The 18,104-nt window shown below is 55.4% G+C and overlaps 1 protein-coding gene across 6 annotated transcripts in view; it reads right to left on the reverse strand.

Annotated features, from left to right (window-relative positions):
- Positions 1-18,104, reverse strand: part of SGSM2 (small G protein signaling modulator 2) — a 35,320-nt gene that overhangs the window by 1,732 nt on the left and 15,484 nt on the right. For 2 of the 6 annotated variants that reach the window (XM_046675797.1, XM_046675801.1), the window contains exons 3-23: positions 16,045-16,207; positions 15,581-15,742; positions 15,246-15,313; positions 15,010-15,155; positions 14,533-14,667; positions 13,891-14,015; positions 13,418-13,485; positions 13,038-13,198; positions 12,749-12,875; positions 11,004-11,138; positions 7,140-7,293; positions 6,269-6,333; positions 6,031-6,176; positions 5,410-5,538; positions 4,978-5,160; positions 2,583-2,966; positions 2,206-2,330; positions 1,681-1,763; positions 1,358-1,467; positions 828-924; positions 128-295 (exon numbers count right to left, since the gene is read on the reverse strand). In XM_046675797.1, the coding sequence (XP_046531753.1) occupies positions 128-295; positions 828-924; positions 1,358-1,467; positions 1,681-1,763; positions 2,206-2,330; positions 2,583-2,966; positions 4,978-5,160; positions 5,410-5,538; positions 6,031-6,176; positions 6,269-6,333; positions 7,140-7,293; positions 11,004-11,138; positions 12,749-12,875; positions 13,038-13,198; positions 13,418-13,485; positions 13,891-14,015; positions 14,533-14,667; positions 15,010-15,155; positions 15,246-15,313; positions 15,581-15,742; positions 16,045-16,207 (2,934 nt within the window). Of the gene's footprint in view, positions 1-127; positions 296-827; positions 925-1,357; positions 1,468-1,680; positions 1,764-2,205; positions 2,331-2,582; positions 2,967-4,977; positions 5,244-5,409; positions 5,539-6,030; positions 6,177-6,268; positions 6,334-7,139; positions 7,294-11,003; positions 11,139-12,748; positions 12,876-13,037; positions 13,199-13,417; positions 13,486-13,890; positions 14,016-14,532; positions 14,668-15,009; positions 15,156-15,245; positions 15,314-15,580; positions 15,743-16,044; positions 16,208-18,104 lie in introns of those variants that run through there. The other 4 variants (XM_046675799.1, XM_046675798.1, XM_046675800.1 and 1 more) reach the window with 4 other exon arrangements.

The raw sequence follows: 18,104 nt of genomic DNA on the forward strand, positions 1-18,104 counted from the left end.
CTCCTGACATCTGCTTACGGGGAAGGGACCTGGTATTTCTGACAGCCCCTGCAACTCTGCTCAGGCCAGGAGAGGAGGCCCTCATACCCCTGATGGGGGCAGCCAGGATGGCTGGACCAGTTCCTACCATTGAAGAACTTGATGATGTCAGTGAAGTCCATGTTGTTGTCACGGATAATCTCACGATAGGCCTCCACCAGGGCCAGAGCGATGAACAGGACAAAGTGTTCCGATGAGATGTGCCGGGCTGCCCAGATCACCTCCCACACAGCAAACACATCCTCATACAGCAGCTCTGGGGACAGCAAGGGACTAAGACTGCGACTGGCTGCCCACAGGCCTCTGGATGGAGCCACATGTGGAGACAGAGCTCCAGGGGCCAAAGTCCTGGGAGTCTCCCCATTACACACAACCAAGCCCAAGGCGGCGGGTTCTATGCCCCAGGCCAAGCCCCTGCCCTTCTCCCTGGTGAGTCCTGCATGCTGGGCAGCTGCACACCCCACACCTGTACTCTTGTCAGCTAGACTAGATCTGCTTTTATAGGCCTTGGTGCTTGGGAAGATTTGGTTTGAAAACAGTTCTGAAAACCATCATCTCAGGGTGATTTTCAACCCTGGTGGCAGTTTGGATTCACCTAAGGAGCTCTGAACTCACGGCTGCCCAGGCAGCCACACTTATTAAGTCTGGGGCTGGATGGGGCCCACGGCACTGGTGTTTCTAAAAAGCTCGCCAGGTGGTTCCAGTTAGGGCTGAGAACCACTGACTGTGGGGAAGGGAGATCTCCTGCTGGCCCTGACCCCAGCCCCACCATCCAACCTGCCTCTTACCTCTCTTAAAATCCAGCAGGAACCAGCGGTAACAGAAGTAGAAGTGGGTGTAGTCTCCGTTCTGATGCATCAGTTCAAACAGTTCTGAGTCCAGGATCTTGTGCAAGTGGAGAAAGGGAGACACACTGAAGTGACGCTGCCTCTCCCGGCCACCCCCATCCTCTACCAGGCCCATCTGCTGTGCTGCTGGCTGCTGGGCAGCTGTACTTGAGTCCCCTCCTGTCCCCTTAGGTGGAGGCTGCACTCTGCTGCCCCACCTGTCTCTCTGGGATGTGCTTTTTGGAGTGATACCATTTTCTCAGTGTTTGATTGCATCATCAACCACACTACTCACCAGAACTTTCATGAGCACAAGCATTCACATAGGGATATTGCTCCTTGACTTGTAACACTGAAGACTGTTTTTTTAAATGAAAGAAACTAAACTTATACGTAAAGGTCATTTTTGGAATGCTCCCTGGCTTCTCTGTGGATGATGGACAAGCCCGGCGGTGCCTGGTCAGATGCCCACGGGCAGATCCAGACCTCACCTGGATGAGGGAGCGCATGTTGGCAAAGTGGGTGTCCATGGCGCCCCCATTGGGGAAGTTCTGGCTCATCCTCTTCATGAGGTGGCTGAAACAGCTGTAGGCCAGCTGATCTGAGGGGAGACGGGAATGTGGCTTCAGGGCAGGAGACCCCAATGCCTCACTTCACAGGGGGTGTCCTGTGGCCCAGAGGACAGGGCTGGTTTACATGCCCACCCTTCCAGACCTAGTGGTCTGCTTTTCCTTTCTCCAGCTTATGTCAGCTCAATCCAAACACCATTTTGGGAACACTCCCCACTACCCCTGCCCCCAGCCCTGTCCCTCACCATTGTCAAGGATGACCAGGAGAGGTGCCAGCAGGTCGCACATGCCCTGCACATAGCCCACATCCAGGTGTTCCCACACGTAGCTGAAATGCCAGGGACAGAGTCACTGTGGGTATGCACCATCCTCACCTCCCCCTGGGGAGATGGCCCCTAGAGCAACCTGCTACCCAGAAGCCAGCCTTTTTGCCATCCTAAAGCCCTAAGAGTATGATGGTGAACCCCACAGCCCGTGTTCCAGGCCCTCAGGGGCTCAGGGAAAGAGCCAATGAACAGGCTGTCACTGCTTGGTATGCTGGGGTGAGGGAATTCAGCTAACGCTTTCTGAAGAAGTATGGCCAAAGCTGAGGACTGAAAGACCTTTAAGAATGAAGAGGGGTGGGGTGGGGGACACTGCAGGGAAAGTGTTCTAGACAGAGGTAGCCAAGTGTGAGGAAGTACAGGGGAGAAGAGCAGGGTGCCTGAGGGACTTAACCTTTCAGAGCAGGGTCCTTGCCTCCCACCCCGAGCCCTGCCCTACAATGGCACCTGCACATGATGTCTCTGAGCCTCTCGAGGTTGGGGGGCGTGAAGTACCAGTAGTTGCGGTCACATCGCTGCACATCCTTGTCTATGCGGTGCAGATTTAAGGCCACAGTGTCCAGTATTTCTATCTGAAAGAGTGGAGGGCCCTCAGGGGTGAGCTGGGGGCCGACGTGATGCCCACATAAAGGAATGAGCAAAGGCAGGGAACCAAAGGACTCAGAACAGAGTCCTCTGGGGATGCTGAGAGATAGGCTCAGTGGCCCCCTCCAGGACAGTCAGGGCACCCCCACCTCCCACCCACCGGTGTTTCCCCAAGCCTTGGAATGTCAGAAGGGCCTCTGGGGCCAGCTGAGAACAGTGCCTCAGGATCGTCCACATACAGTGTAGGCAGCAGCACAAACAGCCGCAAGCTCCTCCCCTGCCTCCAGCTCGCTGGGCCGCGAGGTCTTCTCCTGGTTGGGATCTTGGGGCTCGGAGAAAGCGTGGGCTGCAGGAACTGACCCATCAGAGCCTTCTTCCCCACCGCCATCCTCCTCAAAGCCCACACTCTGCCCCTCATCTATGCTCGACTGGATGCCTGAGGTCACAGAGTAATTGCGAGAGGAAGGCAGTCCTGAGTCGGGAGAGTCAAACTCCACTGACTGCTGCTGTTCCACCACCGCGGTGCCCGGGGACCCTGGTCCTGGTTCTTGCTCGGGCTCTGGTCTGGAATCTTCAGTGCCTGGGGGCCTTGGGGGTTCCAGGTCATCCACAGAGATAAACACCTGGTGAGGGTGAACAGAGAGTGGGGCTCACAGCTGCACTCCAGCACCTTCCCTCTGCTTGCCATTTCCTTCCTGGGGTCAGAACAAGAGGGATGGAGAATTCTCTTCACATCCCCTACTCCCACCTCATGGCCTCTAACACTGTCTCCCCTGGGCACCAAGCCTCCCCTTCTGACGCAGCTGACCAAGTGGGGAGAAATCATGCTCTGGGAAAACATGAAGACACTATCTTCAGCCCTATCCAGTCCTCCACCTCAGGCCTCGTCCTGGGGTATGAGAAAAAGTGTGAAGCACTCCAGACCTTCCTGGGGCTGCTTCTGGGAAGAAGGGGAACCAGAGGCCTGGACACTTGACGGCCAGTGTGAGCTAAGCGTAGTTTTAACAACACCTGAAATCCCAGGGCTGCCTCAGTTCAGGAGAGCTTCGTTAAAGTCTTGGTGTGGCCACTGGGCAGCCTGGGGGGATGGCAGGCTGGAGGTGTCAGGAAAATAAGTTCTCCCTTATTTTCAGTACTCTGAATGTTCAGCAGAACAAGGCAGGAGACTTCTCTAGCAAGCACTTAACCAGTTATACTAGTTTCAGACAAGCTGAGGAGAGGCAAGAAGTGAAAGGAAACATATTCTGCTGATTGGAAACAGTCCACCACCCTAGACAAGTCACAGGGAAAATGAGACAGACATATACAGATTGTTTTCTTTTTCCTTTTCTATTTAGACTATGGAGGGAAAGGGATACTAAAAGGAGTTTCCACTTTGGGCAAGAAGCATGAAGTTTTGGGTTAGTGGCAGGTAAGGCCACGATTGTACAGCAATCTAGAGCCTCAGAACAGTGCCAGCGAGGAGGGCCCCTGCTGTCCGTGAGCTAAGCAGTGGTGCACTGGTACACACTCAGGATTTTATGAAACCTAAAGCCAGAGAGAAAGAGACTATGTTCCAGAAAAGAGGATTAAGGACAAAGCACATGAAGAGGAGAGTGTGCCTTAGTAGTTATATTTCTTTAAGTCTTGCTCTAGCTTGAGTTTTCTGTTAATATTAGCAAAGATTTATTAAAGTAACAAGAATATATGTGATCTAAAGAGGCTATTTTAAAGACTTTATTTTTCTTTTTTCACGCCAAAGCCCCCCGGTACATAGTTGTGTACTTTTAGTTGTGAGTGCTTCTAGTTGTGGCATGTGGGACGCCACCTCAGCATGGCTTGATGAGTGGTACCATGTCTGCACCCAGGATCCGAACCAGCAAAACCCTGGGCCACCAAAGTGGAGCACGCAAACCTAACCACTCAGCCACGGGGCCAGCCCCCTAAAGAGGCTATTTTAAAGAAAAAAACCTAAGTTAATAAAAGAATGTCCTTAAAACTGAAACTTATCAGCTCTGGTTGGGCCTAGCAGCCACGGTTTGGGACTTGCTGTTCAGCTAAACACAGAGTCGATGCCAGGAGAACTACTCAGGCTCTCAACTGGTTTTGCATAGTCAATTCTATAAGGTGATGGAAAACACCATGTGGGAGGGGAGATCTTGCCAGTAAACACAGTGGGACCACTCTAAAGCTCTCCTGGTCGCTGGCCAACAGCTCTCAGTGAAGCCTCTACAATCAGAGGATATTAGAGCCGAAAGGAGACACTGAGACCCAGAGATGGGAAGAGAAGTTATTCATCTTGTCAGTAGTGGGTGTGGGACTAGAACCCAGGGCTGCCTGTGCCTAGCCTTGAGGTCTCTCTACAAGGAGGGAGGGCTTCCCTAAATCACAATAAATCCATCTTTCCTTGTTAGTATATTAAAATAGAACACAATGTACTATCTCATTTTATTCCTGCAATACCCAGAGAAGTGGGCAGCAGGGAGACAGTCATCCCATTTTTCCCTGGAAGAAAATGAGACACAGATACATTAAGCTATTCTCCTAGGGCTCCACTGCCAGTGAGGACTAGAGGTCAGGCCGGTGCTCAGGACTCTTGCGTATAAAATACTGGTGGTCCCTGCCCCAGCACCCCCCAGGTCCCGTCTGGCTCACGTCATTACTGATGGTGGAATCTCGGTGGATGAGGCGCTGCACGTGGCTGTCGATGCTGCTGCCTGAGGAGAACTTGGTGAGTGTGGCTGGGTGAGCCTCCCGCTCCCGCTGCCTCACCACCACCTCGCAGGCCTTCCACTCTGCCAACACGCACTGGTACCTCGCTGCCACCGCTGAGTCCACCTGTACTCAGACCACACCATGACCATGGAGGGAGAGGTGCACCAGGCTCTCCTCTGTAGCTGTCCTCCTGGGACACCTGGAGACTAGGGTCGGGCCTAGGGGTGAGGACGGTGGGGCTGCTCTCCTAACACCTTCCTCTGCCATGTTTCTTTCTGGCTGGGAAGAGGCTGAAGCTTCTGAGACCCCACCTGGGGGTCCCTTGGCCTGGCTGCCCATCTCCCTATCTTCATGGGATCAGGCTCCCCTTACCTCTTCCATCTCCTTCTTGCTCATGCCAAACTTGTAGTGGCCAAGCAGAAAGGGCCAGACGTCCTTGCGGATCTCATGCTGCACGCCTCCGTAGTAAACTTGCCGTAGCAGCTCTAGCTCTTTGTAGTTCTGAGGGACCCAAAGAGGAAAGACTGTGCCTGCCATCACTGCAGCCAAGCTAGGTGACCCCATCCCAAAGAGAGCTAGGGCTGGAGACAGTGATTCAGTCACTCCGTTGAAGCCCAGCAAACCCTTCTTCAGGGTAGTCATGTCCTCTCCACTCCAGATTAGACCTGGATGAGATCTATTTCAACCCCATCCCTTCTAGGGCAGGCAGTGGAGTCCAGAGAGACACAGATTTGCCCAAGGTTGTGGAGTAATGTGGAAGCAGAACGGAACCAGTCCAGCCCTGTCCCATGGAAACCCACAGTCCCAGCTGTCTAAGATCCTATGGTGACCCGGGCCACTCCAAGACCATCAGTCAACCATGACCCTACTACATTTTATCTGAATGCCTATTTGGTCTGTGGAAGCTGCTCCCAGAGCAGGTTGCTCTGCACTCACTGCTGCACCTCCAGCCCCTTGACCTGGCCTCTGGCACCAGCCCCCCAGAGTGTGCACCTTTTCATCCTTCTGATACTTGCTCCACACATCCTTGGTGAGGCCCCCAGAGGCCCCTGGGGGCCAGGTGGGCGGGATGATGTTGTGATGCACCAGTGCTGACAGGTGGGTCCGCACCGTGGATAGGTGGCGGCAGTAGGCCAGCCCTGTGGAGTCGGGGGAGCCAGGAGGCTGTGACCACGTGGTTCCCCCAGCTCCCACCCCAGCCCCTTGCAGCCCCACCTCACCCCACACTTACAGCCATAGAAGGCTCGGGACACAATCTGCCTCTTCATGCTCTCACACAGTAGCCTGAGTGGCAACCTGTGGAAACAACTGGGCTCAGAGGAGAGGGGCCTATGGCCCCTCTGGTGGGAGGAGGTTGAAAATGAAGGACATTCTGGCTTGGGAGCAGGTAAGGCACTTGGAGTGGTACAGGGAGCAGGATCCACATCCCTGTCCCTGCCAGCCACTCCGGGTAGAGCTCCCAGGGCCCCAGCCTGGTCCCCAACCACCCAGGGGAACTTGGGCAACTAACTTCACTTCACATTAGTGAATTTTGGTTTCCTCATGTGAAAATGGAGAGAACCATCTCAGGCTCATCAGGAATAAGAGGTAAAAAATGAAGTAACAGGTAAAAGAAAGCAGCCAGCAAAAGCATCAAGTGCTGGCACATGACCCTCATACAAACGCCATTCACATACTGTTCCTGGCACATGGCAGATGCTCAGATCTGTTGCGTGACCTTAGACGTACAGCCTAATGGAGGATCTACATCCATGTTGGGAAGAGGAGCTCACAAGTCCTGAGCACCTACCATGTGCCAGGCCCAGCTCTGGGTGCTCACATGGGTTACAGACCTCATTTAGTCCTCACAGGTACCTTAAGAAGCAGGTGGCATTATCCCCATTTTACAGATGAGTAAACTGAGGCTCAGAAACGTAGAAGCTCATAGAAACTCAGTAATTTGCCAAAGTCACATGGGTAGCAGGAGTGAAATTCAAACCCAGGTCTGTCCAACATGAGGCCACCCTGTCAGGCAAGTGACACAGCCCCTAAGGACAGACTGATACACGCACAAGAACAGACACACCCCCAGGAAGCTGGTGTTCCAGGCCCTGCCCACTCACCGGTCGGGGACACAGCTGCAGTGACTGGGGGTTGCATATGGGGAGCTGCTGGTGGAGCAGGAGGGGCAGGAGGAGCCCTGGCTGCACAGGGGCTCCAGGTGCCAGGCTGGCAGGCTGGGCCCAAAGCCCTGCATCTCGATCATGTCGCCAGCATCTGGGGGCAGGAAGGGGGCCATGGTGAGGGCTTGGCAGACCTCCTCCCCTAAGCACCCTGCAGCATGTCCACCTCTGTGCCCAGGTGTGAGCTCTGGGCTGTAGCATGAAGCCACCCATTAGTGGAGAACCGCAGGAATGCTGCCTGCTTGGTTCAGAGCACAGAGATGTAAACGGTGGAGAGGGAGGGTGCCTGACACTTCCCAGCCTCCACCGAGTCTTTCTGTACATGATGAAATACTTTGACCGACTCGTGGGTGACTGTGTCTGTTCTCTCCATCTTGTTAACAGCAATGGAATAAACACTAGAGGGAGAAGAAAAAAAGAGAAGGAACAACAAAAGCCTGAGCTCTCTAAATGCCGCCAGCTAGCTTGGCCTTTGAGGATTCAGCCTGGTCCTCTTGGGCAAATTCAGATTTGCAGGAAGATGCCCAAAACACTACAAACTTTGAATCTTCTCAAGCCAGGGTTCTCTATCGATCAAAGCCCCCGAGGGCCCCCAGGCACCTGTCCTCCTGTCCTGGCCCACAGTGGCTAGTGGCTAATGAGGAGCAGTGCTCCCTGTCCAGGCCAAGCGCCCCTGCTGCCAGCTCGCATGGGTTCCTCTTGAGTTCTCCATCCTTGCCAAGCCTGACTGCACTCAGCACGGTGGCCTCCTACAAACACACAGGGGACCTGGCAGGAAGGGCAAAATTCCCAGGGGTGTCAGGCCATGGTGGGGATGGAGGCAGTGGCTGGGCACACAGCTCCACCATCCACAAGAATGCGTCCAAGTGGAGCCTCAGAAAACAGCTCCTTGGACACATCTACACCACCCGCAGACGGAGCCTTCTCAGCCAGCCCAGCTAGTCTGAATCAGACCTCGAGACCCTTGAGAACCCAAGCGGGGCAGGGCATTGCTCATGGGGGACCCTGGCAGGTCCAGTGAGCCACGAAGATGAAGCAAAGTGAGGGCAGGCTGTGAAAGGACTAGGAGATGACGCCAGGAGGGAGAGAGAGCAGAGAAGAGCAAAGAAGAACAAGGAAAGAAAGCTCTGTGTGTGTGAAGAGACTTCTTTCAAGCAGTACTTTCTTCTGCAAACCATGGCCTGGGCTCTGGCCTGCTATGAGTCTGGAGCAGACCTTGGCCTGGTTTTTGTGGGAGCCAGACTCCAGCTCTGGGTGTGTCTCAGTGGGCAGGGCTGAGCTGAGCCCCCTCCAGGCCCTTTAGGGGCTGCTCTGTCTTGGCCCCAGGGCTCTCTTCCCAGACCCATGGCTAGGATTATTGTAGATATCTGGCCCTTCAGCTCCACCAGGAGGCAAATTAAGGGAACATACTTGGTGCAGCTCTGGGAGTGAGGGGTTGCAAGCCATGCCCGAGACTCTGGGAAGAGGGAGGGGACAAATGCAGGTGGGGTAGGGCAGGAGCCCAGCTCATGCCCCTGCAGCAGGCAGGAGAGGCCAGTTGCGGGAGGCACCAGGCGGGGAGCAGGCCCAGGCAGGCAGCAGGCAGCAGGTGGGCACGCAGGGAGGGGTGACAGGTGCAGAGGGTGGAAGGTGGGCACACAGGGAAATGAGCTCAAGCCCAGAAAGCAGGGCCCAACCAAGGCAAGTCTCCTGGGTCAATGCTCTTCACCTTAATTCTCCAGGAAGGAGCTGAACCAGCCAGCCTTGAACACTGCATCTCTGAACTAACCCAGTGCAGACAGCTGGAGCTCTGGAGTGACTGGGTAAGGGGCAGGAGGCTGGACAAGGGGTCTGCTGGGCCAGCTTTGACTCTGACTCTCTCCTCTGAGCATGAGGAAAGTTTGAAACAAAACAATCAGGGTGGTTGAACCCCACAGTCCCTAAGACTCCGAGTGAAAGGTGCCTGGCCTGGAGCAGAATTAGAGTGAACAGCATCTCTGCTCTGTGGGGAGGCAGCAGGAAAAGGAGGGGACAAGGGGAAGGAGAGGAGAGTCTGGACACCCGCCACTTGGTTCACATGCGCAAGTCAAGCATGTTGCAGGCCTGAAAAGCAACAGCTAGCAGAATGGACTCCACAGTGTTGTCATTATGGACTGGAGTGGAGGTGGGGGCTCCACACCATCTTCCCAACCACCTGCTGTTCTGCTCATACTTCTTCCCCTTTCCCAAGTATTGGGGGCCCAAGGGCTGTCTACTGGATTGGTCTGGCCCCCAAGTTACCCAAAAGGATGCTCAGGCAAGCCCTGAGGCCTCTGGATCCTCTGGGCCTAGAGGTTTCTCTGACCCAGGAGGCTTCAGCCCTAAGATTAGTCAGGGATGGAATTCCTATCGCCAAGTCTGCCAAGACAGGGGCTCTGCTGGAACACGTCCCACCCCCGGCCCTAGTCTCCAGCCTGACTGCCAATTTGTGGGGTAGGAAGGGGCTTCCTGGCCTTGCTTGGACTCAGGCTTCCCACATATCAACCCCAAGCCCAGGTTTTCAAGGAACCAGACGGCAGGCCATGTGCAGGCAATAAACATCAGAAGTGAGGCTCCCCTGAGTTCCCTGCCCCGGGCTGGCCTGCAGGTCCTCCTGAAGGGGTTGGGAGGGAGGGGAGGCACAAGGGCAGGCAGCTGGTGGGTAAGGGAGCGACTGGCAGGGTTGTGCTAGGTGTGTTCTAGACCAGGGACTTGGTTGCCAGGGACAAGGAGACTATTACTGGCTTGGTGGCTAGGCTAAGGTACTGGGCTCTGTGGCAGAACTTTGTGGAAGCAAAAAGGAGGGTCGCATATTCTTAGACACCCTCTGCAAGGGCAGAGAAAGGGGAGAAGAAATTAATTCTGTGGCAAGGGAATGGGTGGGGATGGGGAAGTTCCCCTAAAGTCTAAGAGAGCTGGCCTCAGCCCTTCCTGACCCATCTTCCTGTGAGCACCCCAGCCCAGCCCTCAGGGTCCCCTGGCTAATCACTCTCCAGAACACAGAGGGGTTCCCTCCCCACTAGCCTCGCTCTGTGATGAGAAAGATGGGAGGTGAGCAGAGGAACAAACGCCGAGGGGTGATGGGCACTGTGCTGTGCTGTTTATGATGAAGGGACTGCTGCAACCATGGACTCAGGTCCGTGAGGGTGGGAACACACCTGTCTTATATCTTAGGCACAGATATTTCTAGATCTCATGTTCAAGCACCAGGTGGTGCCTTCTGGAGCCCTCAGGCCTGCTAGGTAAACTGAGTCCTGGGTCTCTTTCCATGGTGGCCCCAAACTGTCACCTGACCCACAGGACTCATCTGCACGAGCTGTCCAGCCCCTATCCCTGGCCAGGTGGGGCCTGGTACCTCTGTCCTATTTCCATTAAGTCAGGAGTCAGAAGCCCAGGACCCAGAGGCCGGTCTTCCCACCAACAGGAGACAAAGAAAAAGACAGTCTTGGGTTTGCCAGCATGACTCCCAGGAGTGGGAACAAGGCTCAGAGAGCCAATCAGGATTCCTAAGAGGCAACCTGATAATCGGACCTTCCCACCAGCAGATCTCTTCCCTCTCAGGCTTGAAGGCTTCTCCTTACAAACTCCATGGGGAGCCCAGAGCCCCCTGTTCTTTGTACTGTCCCCTCTTCTTACCAGCGCCTCCTTCTGCCCTCCCTGATCTGCCTCCTGATGAAAGGGAACCACTCTAGCTGCAAGTCCCATAATGCCAACACTGCCGTTTGAGCCCCTGCAGTGGGTGGCAGGTGGGCCAGGGGGGTGAGGCAGGGGATGGGGTGGGTCAGAGAGAGGGTGAGGGATAAAAACCTTTCATCGGATTGGGAGCTGTGAGGTTCCGCGAGCAGATCATTGAGAGCATCGCGTGTAGTTTATCCTCCTCTTCCTCATCATCGTCCACCGAGGCCGCGCGGCTGGCCGCTAGGTGGTGGTAGTTAATAGTGACTGCTCAAAGAGAATAGCGAGAGAGGCAGAGGCATGAGGACCCTGCTCCCAGGCAGGAGGGACCGGACTCCCTCCTTATGGGGAGCGGATTGGAGTCTGGGTCACCTTGAGCCTGCAGGGCATGGAAAAGGGGAACAGAGGACCTGAGTGTCTTTTGATGATTTACCGGGGAGAGAGTGGAAGAAAGTGAGGGGACGGCGGCAGCTACAGGGCTCCATTCTTTGGAGGAGGCCCTCTCTGGAAGAACGGAAGAGAGAGAACTGATGTGGGTAGTGAAAGATGGGACCGGTTGGGACAGGCCAGCAGCTCAGATGCTCCCCAGCCCTGGGCAAGGCTGGGCATGACTGTTGGCAGACGGATCCTGATCGTTCTTCAGCTTGTGTCATGATCAGGCTGGACCACACCTGAAGATTACCCTAAATCCCTCCTTTCAGACTGTAAATCCAAATTTCTCCTCCAAGGGTTTCCAAGAGCTGCTCTCAAGAAGCCTGAATCACCTGCTGGGTTTCAGCTCCTTAGTGCCCTGGCTCGCCCTCCCAGGGTAGTGTGGTCCTTAAAGTAAAGTAACCAAAATTGGGAAATGCCAAGGCTTGAAGAGGGGAGTGGAGACCAAATAATCTAAGCAAAGCAGCAGCCAGCAATTAAATGCCAGATTTCCAAACACGTTCTGGCAAAAGATATGTCTCCTAGTCAGGCAATCTGGGAGGGGAGGGAGATCCCCATGTCTTGTGCCCTCCAAGCCTGTTAGCGCCACTGTGCTGTGGCTGTGTGTTTGCAGTCTGAGTAATGTGTCTGCTAATATGGAGACGACTTGTTGACAACCTATTGGCACAAGTTAGGAAATTTAGGGAGCAGGTGGTCTGGTTGGCAATAAATGCTCTGGACTGGCAAATTCCCTGACCTCATCCTGAAGATCAGTGAGTCTGGCCCAGAGAAACCCATGGAGAGCAGCAGCATTCTGACCAGAAAGGGAAGTCTAGAGTTGGTAGATACCTACAGACAGGCCCCCTCGGGCCCAGGAGTGTACATCCAGGCAGGACAGGAACCATAAGAGCCAAACCACCTTTCAGCCCCCTGGGCAGCTCCAAGTCTCACCCTCTTCAGATGCACCCCCTACTCCAGCCAAAGCTCCTCTCATCACTAGCCGGTTTGACAAGGGTCTGGCTCTAGTGCAGTCAGTGAACAGTTTGCACCATCCGAAAAGAAGCATTGATCCCACACACAGGCCGCCCTGTGGAAGTCAGGCGGCAGGCTGAGGAGAAATGGAGAGTTCTCCACCTTCTATTTCTAGTCTTGTCACTTTTTTTTTTTCCTGGGGCAGTGCATGAAAGGATGCCTAAGAGAATATTATACAGTGATGCCTGGATCTGCCGAGCCAAGATTCTTGGGTGACGAGGTAGGGGGAAGACTGCTAGGTAGAAGAAAGGCAACTTTTCAGAGGGATGACTTGTGGGTAAAAGGTCCAGCTGAGGGGCTAAGTAAGGACCCTCTTGTCTTGACCTGGCCTGGTCAGTGGACTCTGCCTGCTGCCCCTCCTGGGTGACGCTGCACTCCCCCACCTCCCTGAGCGTCTTTCTCTCCTCCTCCATGATGAAGTTTGAGACACTCACTGTGCTCGTGCCTGTGGCCAGGGTAAATGATCCGGAACACGTAGTCTGCAGCCCGCCCCACGCCCATCTCCTCCATGTCCAAGGACCGCATGCTGCTGCGCTTCCGCAGCTTGGGGAACACCTTACCCTGTGGAGGGAGGGTGGGTGGGCAGCCTGTCCAGAGCAGAGTTTGACCCAGGGTCCCACCCAAGGCTGTTCCTAAGAACTCCATGCGGGGAAAGGAAGAGAGGTGGGCAGAGAACCCACCTCACACATCTCCTCATCCAGAGCCTCCCAAGCCCTGAGGTACCTTCCCCTGCTGGGTCCAGAGCGGGGGCTCTAGCTGTCCTCGAGGCAGAAGCCCATTCTCCAGGCAAGACAGAAAGGACAGCAGGTGTCCTCCCTGTGGGAAGTGCAGCGGTGGCCTCTGGATGCCATCCTGGCTCACCAGCACAAGCGTGCCGCCGCTCTCTGTGGGGTGAACATGGGCGAGTGAGGCCAGGGCCTCCCGGAGACCTCTTGGCCATCACCAGAGGCCAGTTGGCCAGGCCCCCAGGCTGGGCAGGACAACAGTGGGGCTGAAGAAGCATGGGGACAATGTGAAGAGGACAAGATGTCCATGCACAATATGCAGCCGGGAGAAGACAGTCTCTTTCCCCTCATCCCTGTGCCCAAGAAAGGGAGGCTCACTTTGCTGGTGGCAGTGGATGCAGACAATCTGACTGAAGGGCACAACGAGGGCATAGTCCCAGTAAACACTAGAAAGAAACCAGATCAGTGTCACTGTATTCCAAGACCTGCCATCCCGCCTTCCTCATCTCCTGGCCCCAAGACCCATGAAACTACCCTGAAATAGGATGATTATAGCTGAGAAGTGACCTCAGCCAGCCATGTCCCTCTGGGCCCCATGCTGTCTTCATGGCACAGAGCCTGGCAGTCTCAGCTGCCTAGAGCTTGGCTCAGGTAAACCCTTCATGACCAGGCCTGGCTTGATTTTAGAGAGCTTGGGAATCTCTCCAGGCAGCCTCTCCCTGTAATTCTTGGCATCCAGATAAAGAGTGAAACCTGCCTCCTGGAGCAGCCTGGGTCTCTACATCCCCCTGCTTGGGGGCAAGTCCCCACTCCCTTCCCTGGCTCCTGGGAGGAAGTCCTAAAGCCCCCACCTCTTTTCCAGCTCGGAGTCCCCCAGAGTCCCGTTCATGAGCTGGTTGGGGGTCCACTTCAGAGTTAGGCTCTCTGCAGACTGGTGAAGGGAGAGGTAGCCAGGGACAGCCTCCATGTCCTCCTTCTACAGGGAGGAGACACGCCAGAAGACAAGAGATGATGAGGAGCTGAGAGGCTCCCAGGGATGGCCGATGGAAAAAGAGCTCCAGGTGGGAGCAGAGGAGGCCAAGCTAGGGCAGTCACAGGGTCCTGGATTGGGAGTCAGGCAGAAGCAGGGGAGAACCTGAGCCACACACAGATCTGGGCATCTCTCCCTGGCTGGCCTGGTGCCACTGGCTCTGTCCTGTTGGCCTCCTGGATGCCAGGTGCTCCAGCTTACCCAAGCTGGGCGTTCACCCTGCCTGCTGGCTGCCCTTTCTGCCCCTGGACGGCCTGGTTCTCAGCCAGAGCACATGCCAGTCCTGGCTCCCGCCAGCTCAAGACTAGGCATGAGGCGTATGAAACAGTGAAGTGGGGGGCAGGGCCCTTCTCCCCCTTCTGTCTGGTCAAGCCCCTGAGGAAAGAGACAGATGCGGCCAGAAGGATCCAGTCCTGGGGCCTTCAGAGGAGGGAGATAAGGGGTGGGCATTAAGCTTTCCTACCGGCTGCACCAGCACGTTGTTCTTGCCATAGAGCAGCCGCGTCCTCGAGTTCTGGTGTAGGGACTCCACATACTCGCGGGCACAGGCAGCCAATCTGTCTTCCGCAGAGCTGCCACTTGAGTGACGCTTCCGGATCTGTGCAGCAAGTCACAGCTCAGCCCCTAGCCCTGGGAAATCAGCCTTGGGGGTTAAGAACCCTAGGCTTCCAGGCAGACCCTCTCTAGCTGACCCTGGGGGTCCATCCTGCCCCTCGTTTGTTCTCAGCCACCCTGTGCTCTCCAGACACGGACCAGCTGTGTGCTCCTGGCATTGATGTAAGTGCCAGTGTGGGGAAATGGCTCTCCTAGGGTGGCCACTACCATGGGGCATCTCCAAAGAACAGCCTATGTCTGCAATGAGCACAGAGGCCAGCTGCCCCTTCCTACAGGCCCATGGGCATCCTGGATGAGCACAAGGGTTGGGGAGATGGACACCCACTCCTAGGGCGGGGCGCTTTGCAGGGAAGTCCTGGCGATTAGGGGGACCCCGGATACGGTGCCTCTGGACCAGCTCGTCAGCAGAGGGATCAGTCCAGTAGTGATCGGCTGTCTTGAGCTTGGTGTACTCCAAGGCACAGGGTCCCACTGTGGAGACAGGGACAGCGAGCTTGTATGGTGCCCCCGCAGCACCTGCCCCTCCGCCCCCATTGGCCCAGCACAGGCTCTCAGGCTCACCTAGAAGAGAGGCCAAGATGGGGCCAAACACAGGGTCTGCCAGTAACGCCTCCTTCTCATAGTACCTGCTGCCGGGGGAGAGAGACAGAGGATTCATTACAGGGCGGTCAAGCTCACCATATGAGAACATCCCCACAAAGACCAAATCCATGTCAGTCACCAAGAAGAAATGAATCTATAAGGACTGAGCTTTGTGGGGTGCCTGGTGTGGTCCACGCTTTCAGAGGGCTACAGGAGGAGATGGGACACACCTATAGACTGCCGTGGACAGCCCAGCATGCTGAGGGGTGGGCTGAAGGACTGTTCAGGAGGTGGGCCCCAGGGAGGGCACTCACCTGCAGTTCTCCACCAGGTACTGCACAACCCTGTCCAGCACTTTCTCAATGAGCGCTGTGCGTACCCACACGTGTTTCAAGGCCTGTGGGCTGAGGGCCGGGGCCTTCCCGCTGGCAGAGGCTTGTCTTCGCAGGGCCTCTTGGCTGACCCCTGAGGCCTTCCTGCAAAGAGGGGGTGGGCTTCAGGAATGCAAGGGCGTGAGGGCGTAAGCACCAGACTGGTGGCACTGGGAGTGGGGTTTGGTGCCACAAGGTGAGAACCCAGAGGACTGACTGGGATAGGGGTTTAAAGCGGGGGATAGGGCCTTGTGCCTGAAAGAGACCAACTCCCACTCTTAGGCTGGTTCCTCACCCAAGAGGCCCTGCAAGAAACGGGCCCAGGAAGCCAGCCTGGGATGTAGCAAATGCTAAGTGAAAAGAACAGGGGGAAAGCGGGGGGCAGGGAGAGCCGGCGCAGGGCTCACCTGCCCTCTACTTGTTGCTGCAGCTCCTGTACCTTGTGGCAAATCTCCCCAGCCACTGGGCACGTCTTCCCCACCTTGGTGAACAGGGCCGCCATCTTGTCACTGCGCAGGAAGCCAGCGGCACGGCGTCTCAGCTGATGCAGAAGGCAAACCTCCACAGCACCTAGGCCACAAAGGGAACCAGCACCTGAGCCTGGGCAAGAGGGGGAAAGGGAGAGCACCCCTCTTCCTCATCCCTATGGACAGCAGAGGGGCAAGGGCAAGCCCTGACCCACGCTAGGCTACGGGGTGCGGGGTCATCTTAGGCAGGCCCATGAGATATCCTGACCTCCTTACAAAATTCTCCTGTGGGGGCTTTGACATGCCATGCCGTCCCTCTCCCTCGCCTGTGTGTACATGCCTTCCGTATGTGACATCACCCCTGGGGTTGTGAGGACCAAAGCTGCCAGTTCCAGTTGGCATGGGTGGCTCCACCCCTGCCCACGAGGACAAACATGGACAGCACCTACAGGACAGGGGGCCAGGGAGCACACAGCCCAGTAGCCCTCCTGGAGAGCATGGATAATGTGGTTGCTAAGGAACAGGGCTCTGGAGAAGGAGCTGAAATATTGATGAAGCCACGGCAGAGATCAGGCCCAACAGCGGCCCCTAAACTAGTGATGAGCCCAACAGCCGACAATGAGAGATCTCTATTTCCCATGCCGGGAGGGCTTCCCTCCATTCATTTATGGTTGTAGGGGCTAGGCTTACTCTATCTGGATCATGCTTACCGCAGACAGATGCCACAGGAAGGAAAGAAAGGCTTATTTGGCGAGGGGACGGACTGGCCCTGGGCTTATATAGACTCTAAAAATATTAGCGTGTATATGTGTGGGAAGGAGGGGCTTCGCCATTATTGAGGCCAAGGTGGTTGTTTTTTGTTGTTGTTGTTTTTTTTTGCTGAGGAGGATTCACCCTGAGCTAACATACACGCCAATCTTCCTCTATTTTTTAGTATGCAGGCTGCCAGCACAGCATGGCTGCTAACAGAGTGGTGTAGGTCTGCATCCTGGAACCAAATTCAGGCCTCTGAAGTGGAGCATGCCGAGCCCAGGAACCGAACCTGGGCCGCCGAAGCAGAATGTGCCAAACTTCACTAGGCCACTGGGGCTGGCCCCAAGCTGACTATTTTACAAGTGAGGAGGGAAAGGCTCAGAAAGGGGAAGGGATTTGATCACAGAAACATAGAGGCAGAGCCAGAACTAGGATCCACGGCCCTAAACCCTGGTAGAGCCCCTTTCACCTCCCCCAGGTATGTTGGGGGGGTACAGGTGGGAGGAGGTGTTTCCCTCACTTCACAAGCGCTCTTTTCACACAGAAGAAAACAGTACTGTGCTAGAGACCAGGATCTGAAAACTTGGGTGACATTACAAGAGGTGAAAGACAGAAACCCCTGGCCCCAGGGTCTGGCATGTAGGGCACTTGATCCATGTCGGTTCCTGGCTCCTTACTCCTTTTTGTTGAGATCCTGTTCTACAGCTAACCTGTAAGGGCTGGGTTTTTGCAAGACCTCTCCCTGGCAGGGAGAAGAGAGGACACATTGGAGACAGGATCACAGGCTGCCCCAGAGGTAGATGGAAATGCTGTTCTCTTAGAAACATGGGAATCAAGGCCCCGTCAAGTTTATTGTGACTAATGTAGTTAAAATATGAAACCTGGACTTAGGAAATAATCACTGAAAACAGTTTCTCACCTGTTTTTTGCCTTCATTTTTAGTAACTGACAGCCAGTCACTGCGGTCCCGTAAGTGTTGTTTGGCTCTCTTGTACTGAAGTCAGGAAGTTGGAGAGTCCCTGAGGCCAACCTGGAAGCCAGCCAGCTCAGTGGGAGCTCCCAGGGGAGGGGAAACAACGCAGGACCCCTCCCTCTCCCGGGAACTTCCTGCTGGAGCTCTTCCCTGCTCAAGCCTCAGAGGACTTTATTTTACCAGATGCAGCCTTTCTTTCACAGCATGTTCACACGTCTGTGTCCACATGCGTACTCAAAGAGACCTACCTATATGGACCACGTGTGTATGGGGC

The sequence above is a fragment of the Equus quagga genome, chromosome 11, assembly GCF_021613505.1.
Source record: "Equus quagga isolate Etosha38 chromosome 11, UCLA_HA_Equagga_1.0, whole genome shotgun sequence".
Taxonomy (NCBI): Eukaryota; Metazoa; Chordata; class Mammalia; order Perissodactyla; family Equidae; genus Equus; species Equus quagga.